Source organism: Tiliqua scincoides, chromosome 7, assembly GCF_035046505.1.
Source record: "Tiliqua scincoides isolate rTilSci1 chromosome 7, rTilSci1.hap2, whole genome shotgun sequence".
NCBI classification, from domain to species: Eukaryota; Metazoa; Chordata; class Lepidosauria; order Squamata; family Scincidae; genus Tiliqua; species Tiliqua scincoides.
In genome coordinates this window covers 3,621,117-3,632,500 of record NC_089827.1, presented here as the reverse complement: position 1 = coordinate 3,632,500, position 11,384 = coordinate 3,621,117, and the positions used below count along the sequence as shown (strand labels likewise).

At 44.4% G+C, this 11,384-nt stretch overlaps 1 protein-coding gene across 1 annotated transcript in view; it reads left to right on the top strand.

Moving 5' to 3' along the window:
* Window positions 1-6,649, top strand: part of UCMA (upper zone of growth plate and cartilage matrix associated) — a 7,200-nt gene extending 551 nt beyond the window's left edge. The window contains exons 2-5 of the mRNA XM_066634556.1: window positions 1-45; window positions 184-279; window positions 3,360-3,458; window positions 6,552-6,649. The exon at window positions 1-45 is cut by the window's left edge and continues 24 nt beyond it. Coding sequence (XP_066490653.1) covers window positions 1-45; window positions 184-279; window positions 3,360-3,458; window positions 6,552-6,649 — 338 coding nt within the window. The remainder of the gene's footprint in view (window positions 46-183; window positions 280-3,359; window positions 3,459-6,551) is intronic.
* The last annotated feature ends 4,735 nt before the right edge of the window (window positions 6,650-11,384 follow it).

Sequence of the window (11,384 nt, the reverse complement as noted above, 5' to 3'; positions counted from 1 at the left end):
CTGTGACTTCTAAGAAAGCAGTGGATGGAGATCGGAACCAGGAAAGTAAGTGGGGAGATACCATGCAGTTTGTGAAGTAATTTGGGCAAGAATAGAAACGGGGAATAACATTTTTATTCCCAGTTGCCCACCCCCTTCTCATTTCTCACCAGTAACCAGACTGACTCGTTTCTCCACTTCCAGGTTTGAAAAAGAGAGTTTTCATGCAGGGATCAGACGCGTCGAACTTTTTCAAGAAGCGAGGCAAAAGATCCACCAAGTCCAGAGACGAGCTGAATGGTGAGACTGTTTGGGGAGTGTTTATGGAAAACTGGGATTTCGTTAATGCTGCTTTCATCTCCTGGGCTTCCCCCCCCCCCGGTCCTACATTGTCTGCCACACTCTGAAAGGATTTGTGAACAAATCAGAGATTAATGGCTTGGGATGAGAATAGACTCATGTATTTTTGTATTTTGATTATAGGAAATGTATGTAGACACTGGTTGCATTCACCTGTACAATGGAGGATCCCCTGTTTATTTAAACAGGGTAACTCTTGAGTAAGGGGGTGGTGTATTGAATTATAACTGTAAAGGACTGGTGATGGAATTAAAGCTATTAACAGGGTTATGAAAAATGGGCTGTCTAGATCAGAAAGCCATAAAGGAAAATCCATCAGTCTGAGTTTGCTTAAATTGACCAGTATTTGCAGAGTGCTGTCTGGATGATGGAGGTTTTCATTTAATTTTTTAAGGATGCATATTTATTGGTAGCATTTCTAAACACGAAACGAGTTCGCTCTGCAAATGGAAATAGCATTGTCTGCCAAGTATCCTTGAAAGCATCAGATGCTTAATTGGCTATATATCACAACATGGTCTCGACTAGAGTGTGCTTAGGAAGCTGCTGTGGGAGGTGCAGGACTGCACGGTGAAGTGAATCTACCTGCTAGCAATACATTGGTCTGTGCTGGCTCATGTTGACAGCTTGCTTAGGAAAGAAGCCATATTGCTAGCAAATTTCTGGCACTGAGCTCAATGACAGTTTATCAGCTCCTTTGGATCGAATGAACACTGTCGGCAGTCAGAGAAATATGCACCTGATTTTCTCAAGACTCTTTTGACAGACCTATGGCTGAATGGGGCAACAAATCCACACGCCCAGGTAATCAAAATGCTCATTGAAAGGAACTCCCACACGTCTGTGTCTATGATCTGGGACATAAGTGTGTAGCAGGAGAAATGCATCAGTTGTCTTATAGCAGCTTGAAGTACCTTTCACCCTAGGTGACCCATAGGGGAAAGGGCACCTTTCCCAGAGGTAAGTGGAAAAGTTTCCCCTTGCCTCTGGCTGAGCCGCTTTTGGCCCCTATCCTGCGCTGGAACAGGCAAGCCAGGAGGATTGCACCCTTAATGGTTACATGAGCCATTAGTCTGACTCAGCATAAGTCAGGTAGCTCCTAGGGGCAGCTTCCAAAATGAAGCATCACACGATACACAACATTGGAGAAAGGTAACTTATGTGCAGATTTCAAACTAAATGTCACTGCTATTTGCTACTCTGGGCCTCCAACGCCAGAAGTCATCCAACGCACAAGCAATGGGCCCAAACATTGACGACAGAATTCCCTTGTCCTCGCAGTGTTGCCAAAGTATCTCTCCCACCAGGCTAACATGTAAACAACATGTCATCCCTCCTCCTTGCTTGTATTTTTAAGGAGAATATAGCAAACACTCCCTTTGCCCAAATGTCATTTACATCCAAACTCTGAAATACTTTGCCTAGAAGCCCACAGCAGGGTCTTAGTGTGCATGATAAATACTGAGCACTGAGGATAATCAGCTTTTGATCAGCTCCTCGAATTTGTGCCACCTCTTGAGGATGTACCACAAGACCATCTGGTCTAACCCCATGCCACCAGGTGGACCCTGTTCACACACCAACCCCTCCCAGCTGCTCATAATGTGGGAAAGTAAAATTAGGAGGCAGGCTTCAAAACTGTAAAGCAGGGGTGCCCAAACTTTTTGGCAGGAGGGCCACATCATCTCTCTGACACTGTGTCAGGGGCCCGGAATAAAAAATAATTAATTTACATTTCAAATTTGAATAAATTTACATAAATGAATATATTAGAGATGGAACCTATATGAATGAATGAAGGTCTTGTAAAAGTCCTTACACAAAGCAAGACTGGCCTCTCCTTTGCTGCTGCATCACAAACGTGAAACAGCAAGCAGCGGAGGGAGCCCTCATCCCACAGCTCATGCAAGAGGCCAAACAGTTGCCCGCACACTGATAGTAGTTGCATTGGGCCAGCATGGGCTCCAGCAAGTCTCCAGAGGGCCAGAGGCTCACTGGAGCCTGGGGGCTACCCGCGGGCCGGATTGGGAGTCCTCGAGGGCCACAAGTGGCCCCCGGGCCGGGGTTTGGGCACCCCTGCTATAAAGTATAAAACTGTGGTCTTTAACCTTTTTTTGTGCCACAACCCCCTTAAGTAAGGGCCCAATCCTATCCAATTTTCCAGTGCTGGTGCAGTTGTGCTAGTGGGGTGTGCGCTGTATCCTGTAGTGGAGGGGCAGTCTCTGGAGCCTTCTTAAGGTATGGGAACATTTGTTCCCTTACCAGGAGGTTGCAATGTAGTTACACCGGAGCTGGAAGGTTGGATAGGATTGGGCCCTCAGCAAGTAAGTAATGAGATTGGGGCTCCCCTGCCAATTCAAGCCCCTCCTGGGACCTGATTTGCCCATACTTATCCCTACCCACCCCTTATAACCTTACCTCCTGTGTCTTCACAACAACCTTGTAAGGTAGCAGCCTGAGCAGGGCTGGCCTCAGGAACTGCAGGGCAAGACTGTAAGAAGAGGCTGTGCAGGATTATATTAAGAACCCGGTTTTTATAAGGCAGTGCCAATATTGGATTGGCTCCAAGTTCTCTCCTGCACAGGCTTTGAAAGGTTGCTGCAATTCCCCCCCCCCCAAAAAAAAATGAGGCTTCACGACCCACAGGCTTAAGAACCCTGCTATAAAAGAAACACGTATTTCTTTTCTTGCAACGTGATTTCCAAAGGTGGATCACTCTCACTACTTTGAAAAGTCTCCTAAAAAGAAAACCCTACTTGGTTGGATTAGCTTGGAAATAACTGAGTTAATCCAATAATGGGGGGGGGGGAGTATTAGCTCTTACCATTTTCGGCTTTATATTTTAAAGTTCAGCCTGTGGGCTGGAGGCGAACCCCTTCCAGTTTGCAACAAAACAGTCCACTTAAAAGCTTATGGAGAAATCAAGTGAGGTAATAAATAGATTTATAGCAAAGCGAATCTCTATACAGTCCTAATCAGGGCCTCCTGGGCTCACATTTTATGCACATCTTTTAATACAGCGGAGACCCGCCAGATGCTGGCTGCCGATGAACAAAGGAGGGAATACTATGAAGAGCAGAGGAATGAGTTTGAGAACTTTGTGGAGGAGGAGCGCGACGGTAAGAGCACAGGGTCCAGAATCAAAACACAGAGGAAGCTGCCTTAGACCGAGTCAGACCATCGCTCAGTCAAATTCAGTATTGTCCAGTGGTTCCCAAACTGTGTGCCATGGCGCACTCAAAGGGGCGGTGCGGGATGTTCCCAGTGGCCCCTCCTACTGGCTCTCCCGAGTGCCACCATCTTGAATTGTGCAAAATCTCACAAGAGCCAAGATGGTGATGCCCAAAGATTTGGGCACCATGTGAGATTTGGTGTGATCCAGGTGCTGACATCCTACCAGCTCGCACGGCAGAATGAAGACATTGCAGCATTAGGGGAGATAGTATTGGCTTCTTAAAATAAATGCCACATGGCTGCAACTTCAGCCCAGTGTTGGACAGGGATGTGCAGTCAGGGGAGGCATAGACATACTCCAAGGAAAATACCACAGTCTGTGAGTGCATGATGCGCTCTGCCTGGTTTCTGAGGGGTTGTGTGAGCACAGGGGAAGCTGAGCTCTTGCTGCTGCTAGACTAGAGCTGTGGTAGACAAAAACTCAGCCTTTGCTGTGACTGCACAGGCTCTGCAGCTTCTGGGTAGCTCCCAGAATGCTGCGGTGCCGCATCAAGTGCCTCCCCACTCATTCGCTACACTACACGTCACTGGTGTTAGGCTGGCTTGGCAGGAAGACTCCTGTGCAACGCACACAATGCTAGGAAAGGAATCTTTCTGTGCTTTTGGGGTACTGTTGCAACAGTCTCCATTTCACGAGATTCTATTGATGGTGTTGAAGATAAAGGTTCTCCAAATGGGAGTTGGTTGATATTGCCAGGACACAAACAACAAGCTCCTTCTTGTCTAGGGTTGCTGATTGTTCTGGATTTTGTTAAGGCAGCTCAAAAGACTACAATTCTGCCTTGAATTTAATTGAATTTAAAAAGAACCCTTTAGGCATTTTGAGAAGGAGAGTAGCAGATGGTGGTTAAATTCTTTAGAAACAGGAACCAGATACGGAAGTGACCTTTCCGAAGGTGGTACGCTTGCTCCTCAAGAGCTGTTGGGGCTCAGTACCTGCTACCACATGCACAGGCAGTGGCCTGATGCATTTAGCAGCGCTGTGTAAGTTGTTAGCCGTTTTGCATTGGCAGTTGCAGCCTTCTAGCTCAGCGCCAAACCAAACCTTCATACTTCTGCATGGAAATTAGCATTTCCCATAGCTGAGGCACACACTTGCGTGTAAAACCCACATGTGTTCCCTTATTTGCATTTTCCCACAGAATAAGCCTTGTACGTTTTGCATTATGTTAGCGCATCAGTTCAGAATCTTCCACGTGGGTTGAGAACATATAGTGCAGTGGTATCCCTCCTAGTGGTTTGATTAGGGTTGCTCTCTCTTTTTCTGCCAGGGCTTCTGTTCAACAGAACAGATTCAGGCACAAATTCAACTGCATTCACTAATTCAGTCCCACCATTTCACAAACTACAGTCATTGCTCCATATCAGTGGGAGATAAATTCCTGCTGCTTTCCCAGATACTTGAAACCATGGACAGCAGGAAACCCTATACTTACCGTTCCTCCAGGCAAGCCCTCCAAACCACTTCCTCTTCATGCTTGGAGGGTAAGTGTTAATATATGCTAAAAAGCAGTTATAAAGAGGAAGTAATTTAGAGGGCTACAAATGAACAGAAAGAGATGAGATAAGCACAAGGGGGGCAGTTGGAGTTAGTAAACCATGGCAACTTGAGACTACCGAGACAGGGTCCTCAAATACAGTGGTTGACTGTACTTTGGAAACCTCTCAATTACAAAAAGTAGTGCCCCATATAATGTTGAGGCTACTCTTCAGAAATTTAAGGCCAAAATCTTGGGTATAAGGAGTTAGAGGTATAGTTCTTTGTGCTACTCAATAGCAACTTGAAATCTAAGTGCCAAAACTGTCAAGAGTTAGGACAGAGGCAGGGTGCCTTCTGAACTCCTGCAAGTGATAGTAAGCAATCTGTATATGAAGAGCTGTCTTGTGCTGTTTTTGCTCCCCTCGGCCATAAACGCAAGGACTTCTTCCCAAACATCTTTTCCTAGGAGGGAAAATATATGTTGCTTCTAAAGACTATGACCACATCATTCCCACCACAACCCACACTGGGCAGTAACACGAAAGGGTGGTGAGGGTTTTGTTTTTAAAAGGCCAGTAAAAATTTCATTCTCTGAAATCCCCAGCACTGCCCAGGGTGAAAATGTAACATGCTACCATGTGCTATGAAATGGCGTATATTCGTTCTGTTGCTAATGTGAGGGTTAGAAAGAAAAATCTGGACTTTTTTTTTCCAGATTTGTATAATTTTTTTTTTTTTAAAAGTGATTTCAAAATTAATTTCTATGGGGTGAATCCATGTGTAGATCTTAGGGGTTCAAAATTGAGGGGGAAGGCAAGATTGGAAAGGGCTGAACAGTGGATATAAATTCCTCATACTGCTGAAAGAATATGGGGGTTTCATTATGAATGGGGCCATAATCCTGCATTTAGGTCAAGAATTTAGATCAGTGACCAAGCCTGAAATTGGACTAAGCAGATCTAGGGCAAAATCCTAACCAGGTCTACTCAGAAGACAGTCCTATTGTGTCCAATGGGTCTTACTCCCAGGAAAGTGAGGTTAGGATTGCAGCCCTAGCTGGTCCCACTGATATTGCCACATGTCTGGTATTACCATAAACCAGCATTTCTCACACTGGATCATGGCCATTAGGTGAGACTTTTGGTGAGTCTTCGGTCCACGGAGACCAGGACATGGCGAGGTGAAAAGGCAGACCATGCAGAAGTCACTTCTGGGTCACACATGCATGCCCACATCAGCTGCTTAGCTGTATGTTGTGCTGGGGGGTCATGGGGCCAATAACTTCTGGATTCTGCCATTTTACTTTGCAACATTCTGACCTCAGAGGATCCCACATCCATGACGGATGACTCAGTGGGTCACCAACATAAGGAGTTTGTGAACCCCTGCCATAAACACATTGAAAGGTGTCGGGGCTCACTTTTTCCATTTGGCCACCATCAATAAAGGGTCGTTGTTGGTTTTGTTTGTTTTTTTTAACTCTCCTCTCCCTCTACAGAACAGGATGAGAGAAGCCGAGAACAGATCGAGCAGTGGCGTGAATACCATTACGATGGACTCTACCCCCCTTACCTATATAATCGCCACGTTGTCTAGAGCAAGCAGGAAGAATGGACTGTACAAAGCAATAAAAAACTGAAGTATCTTCTGAGCAGGCGGCTGGCAGCAAAACACCCTTTTTGAAGATAATCCCGTTATCAAATTCTCTGTTGAATCTTCAACTTTTCTCTTGGCTTCTTGCACAGAGGGCAGCTTTGCTTTGCATCTGAAGCGCTTGTACGTATGTAGAAGACTCTGGAGTTGGGCATCCAGGGTAATAGTAACAAGCTAGATTAGGTCTTTCAGGGCTGAATGTATACAGAGCAGCTTCAATTAAGCAAATAGGTAAACCTTATTCTAAAGCAGGAGTCTCCAAACTTTTTGGCCAGAGGGCTGCATCCAATATCTGGCGTGGTGTGGAGGGCCAGAAAAAAATTAAATATAAAATTAGAGATGGAACTTAGATGAGTGAATAAATGAATGAATGAATGGGCTCATTCATTCAACCTCTCTGGCCTGCAGAACACCCTCCAGACACAATCAGAGCACAGTTCTGGTCATGTTCAGTTGAGTGGACCAGAGGCTTTTAGGGGACAAGAGGTTGGACATGGGCCGGAAAGAGGCTTGCTGCGGGTCGTGGTTTGGAGACCCCTGCTCTAAAGTAATCACTACTTTGAGGGGATAACTGAAAATTAAGTCAGGTTTATACAGTATGTAGAGTATCTCAAATGATTTTTGAACATGGGATAAAGAATACTGCCACAACGTATTTGTATGTTAAAAATATATTTTAGCCTCTTGCAATCTATTAGCGATGCCTTTAACTATGCTACTTTTATGCAAATGAGGCACATTTACAAGCAAGAAAACATTCAAATGCATCATTAGTGGTTTGGTTTTATTGTAAGCTGCTTTGGGGTGTACATTGCCAAAATAAAAATGGATAATTTTTTAAAAATAAAAGGTTTCCAACTATCAGTTGGTATGATTAGAAGCTTTCAAAATTTAGTGCATCACAAGTACAAGAATTCTAGAACCTATAAAAATTACCTCAGGAACAGCTGTAGGAGGTAAAAACTCAGTACATTCAAGACTTACAATGACATTCCTTCCACATTGGAAAGTAGGAGAAGTTTAGCCCTGTTGTTTATTTATATCTGACTTTATCTCCCTAGTGGGCATAATAGGCAAAACAGCTGGTTAGTCTCTTGCAGCAAAAATAATCTTGTAGCACCTTAAAAATTAGCCAGTGCACTTCAGCAGAAGCTTTTTTGGGCTAAACTCCACTCATCAGATGCATGAAGCAGTCTGCAGTGCACAAGTTTATTGAAAATGAGATGCCTAGGACTTTTCACTGCTGCAACCCACTTGGTTGGCAGCTGCAGTTGCATCGTGCCCCAGAATGCAAAGCTGCAAGGTGTTCTGGGGTGCGACGTTGCATGGCCAACAAAGTGGGTTGTGTGCCAGCACTACCTGGAAGCCGCAAGACATTCTGGGGTGCATTGCAGCCTTGTGGCTTCTGGGTAGTACCGGCTCCACAACCCAACCAAAATCCGTTTGCAACCCATAGTCTGTTGAGAACTGCTGCTCTAGGATGTAGAAGGCTCCTAAGTGCTTCTTCCAAGCAGGATTATTTCTGGTGTGTAAGAATGTTTTTCTGTGGGGCATTCCATCACCCCATAGCTGCAGCCAAACAGGGATTTCCACATATGAGTGGGGCCTTAATCCTGCTTTTAGGTTATACTTTAGAGCAGTGACCAAGTCCGAAACTGGACTAAGCAGACCAGCTATCAAGCTGGTCCCACTGATACTGTCACACGCCTGACATTACCATAAATCGGCGTTTCCAAACTGTGGGTCACACCCCCATTTTCGTGAGTCTCGAGCCTTCTGAGATCAGGATGCCGCAAGGTAAAAAAGTCAAAAGTGAACAGAGCATAACTCCATGCTCAGCACCCTCTTTCCAGATGCAGGACCATAATCTGATGCTCTAAAAGCAGAACTATTTGTGCTCTGTACTTAAAAAAAAATAAACCCAAACCAGAATGGTGCAGCAAGAAAAGCATGCAAATTCAGCAAATCTGTGTATTTCTTTCATTTGCAGAATTCTGCTAGTTCACTAAGACAGATAGTGAGCTACACAGAGCTATGGAAAACTCATTAAGTTTGCCTCTCATTTAAATTTCACAAGACCTATACAAGCCTATCTTTGCAACCTTGAGGGCTAGAAACTTGCTTCCAACAAAAAGTAAAGAAGTGATCCTTAGGATGTTGAGTTCTGCCACCAACACCGCTGCGGCTTTTTGGCAGTTGTACCAAGTGCACACAGAGACTTTCCTACCAGCATACATCCTGTTCATGACCTTGCCAGAAATGCTAGAACTATCCCCCCCTTCTTTGGGTAGAGCTCTCTCCACAGCCAGCATTAAAGGACCAACTTGGTTCTATCATTTCAAGTGAGCACACAGTCACTGATTTATAAAGGCGGCCTTTGATCAAGCAACCTGCTCTAGTGGAACGGCTGACGGAACTCATGTGTAAGTCACCAACAGGAGTGGTTACACACACACACACACACAATCTTGCCAGACATTCTATGGACATGAATCAGAAACAGCACCAGCCAAGCAAGCAAAATGAAGGGCTATTCATGGGGATATAGAAAAGCATTATAGAAACCGTCCACATTATGAATGCTTCAGCGGCTTGGCTACCTAGAGTTCCGCTTCAGTTCAACATCAAAGATGGGATGGCTGCTCTTTTGTACACTTTTAGAGAAAATTGCAGGTGCTTTTGGATGCTTTCAAAGCCTGTACTATGTTTCCATCAACTTGTTCTTTAATTTACAGTTAATGAGACTGAGCAAAAATGGTGAACGCTGATATTGTTAGCCTGCCAAAAGCAACAAGCTGAAACTCAAACCTTCAGGAGAGCAGAGCAAAAGCATCTAATAAATAAAAGTTTGATGGGATGTGCAGTTCTTATTCAAGGCTCAGGCTTCATCTTTGCGCTGGAGACAGGAACTGGGCAGTTTGTCTAGAAAACTCTTCCGCAGACAAGTAAACATTTCTTACTGAAGAATTCCATCACCTGCTGGCTCTTCCAACAAGAAAACAACATGGCTCCTTATAAAGCACATTTCTAACATACTATGCTGAATTCCAGACGTGTTTACTCTAACAGGTTGACTGAAGTATAAAGGCAGAACCTTCAGCACCTTCTATATTAGCCGTTTACCGAGTTCTCAAAAGCAAGTTCATTATTGTTTCTTTGCTTCTGTTCTTCCCCCTACCCCTGTACTTGAGTTCTCCCCATCTAGAGGACACCTTGTTCCTCATGAGCACCACTATCACCTTAATCCCACAGGCCAGTGGTTCCTAATCCCAAACTGTCAGCTATGGCTTCCCCAGGGAGCCACAGAATCCTTGCAAAAAACCTGCTGCAGTACTAGGATTGTAGCCCTAATGGGGAGCTGTGGCCAATGGCCCCATAGGTCAAGGGAGGTCAAAAAATCTTGAGAACCACAACCACCAGACAATAGTAACCACCAGGACAAAAAAGCCAGAACCAGTGGCTGGTTCAATACCTAGAGACCTACTACTGAGCGATTTTTAAGTTTGCCTCTGCTCTCGTTCCTCCCACTCAGGACCATTGAATAATTGGTTTTTAAAAATAATTGCATAAGTCTTGGTCAAGGCTCTTGTTCTATTCTGCATGTGATGACTTCATACAGGCATCCCCCATATCCGCTGATCCTGTATCCACAGTTCACAAATCCCCCCCCCCCCCATTGCCCAAATAACTTATTTGGTCTCTGGTTGCAGCCTCCTGTTACTGTCTCCTGTGCCTGGCTGTTTCTAACAGCTAACAGGAAGTAGGTAGGAGGGCTGAAAACAATGCAATGCTTATCATAAGAGTTCATGTTGCTTTCAGACCTCCAACCCGCTTCCTGTTAGCATTTACAGACAGCACAGAAACCGCAGCAATGGGAGGGGAGGGAATTGTGAACTGCTTCTTGTAGGGTTTACCGCTATCCATGATGGCAGCTGGAACCTATTCCCCCATGGATTGGGGGGATGCCTGCACATGAAATGAATGCTGCTCTCAGACTGAGAAACAGTGCAAAACACAAATAGAGGTGATGAATATATTTTCCCCTCCTTTCTCCAGTCATGGGGCCATGAACAAGCACTTGCTGTGAAGTTTCCTCACCATATGATAAGAGTTGGGTCTAGAGCAAGCCCCTTCTTTTCCCATAGATTTGTGGTCGGTTCCAGCACATATGCTTGGAGATATACCTATGCTCACATCTGGGATATGATAACACACTAGGAGACAAGGAACACCCCGATTTAAAGCATTCACACAAGCATTCACTGCAAGTGCCTTGCTTTAAAAATCATTTTAAAGCAAGTCCAATTTGCCTTTCATTTCTTCTCCTCTGCAGAACATATGATCACCATCCTTATTCTTCAAAGCAGAGCTAAGAAAGATGTTATTTAATTCTTGGGCAGTGAAACTATCCAGAACTATCAGGTAGAGATTTAAAAAACATTTTAAAGTCATAACCAAACATGATACATGAACAACAACAACAACAAAAATAAGCCATTTTACCTTTTGCAACTTCCAAACTAGGAAACTAGAAAACAAAAATCTCCTTTGCCTTTTAAAAATTAGACTTTAATCAGTGTTTATTGTAACAATCTATTCCGGACGCTTCAGGCCACTACATTCTTGTTACGCAACATATATACAAGGCTTCAAAAATATCAGATTTTTAATCATAGCA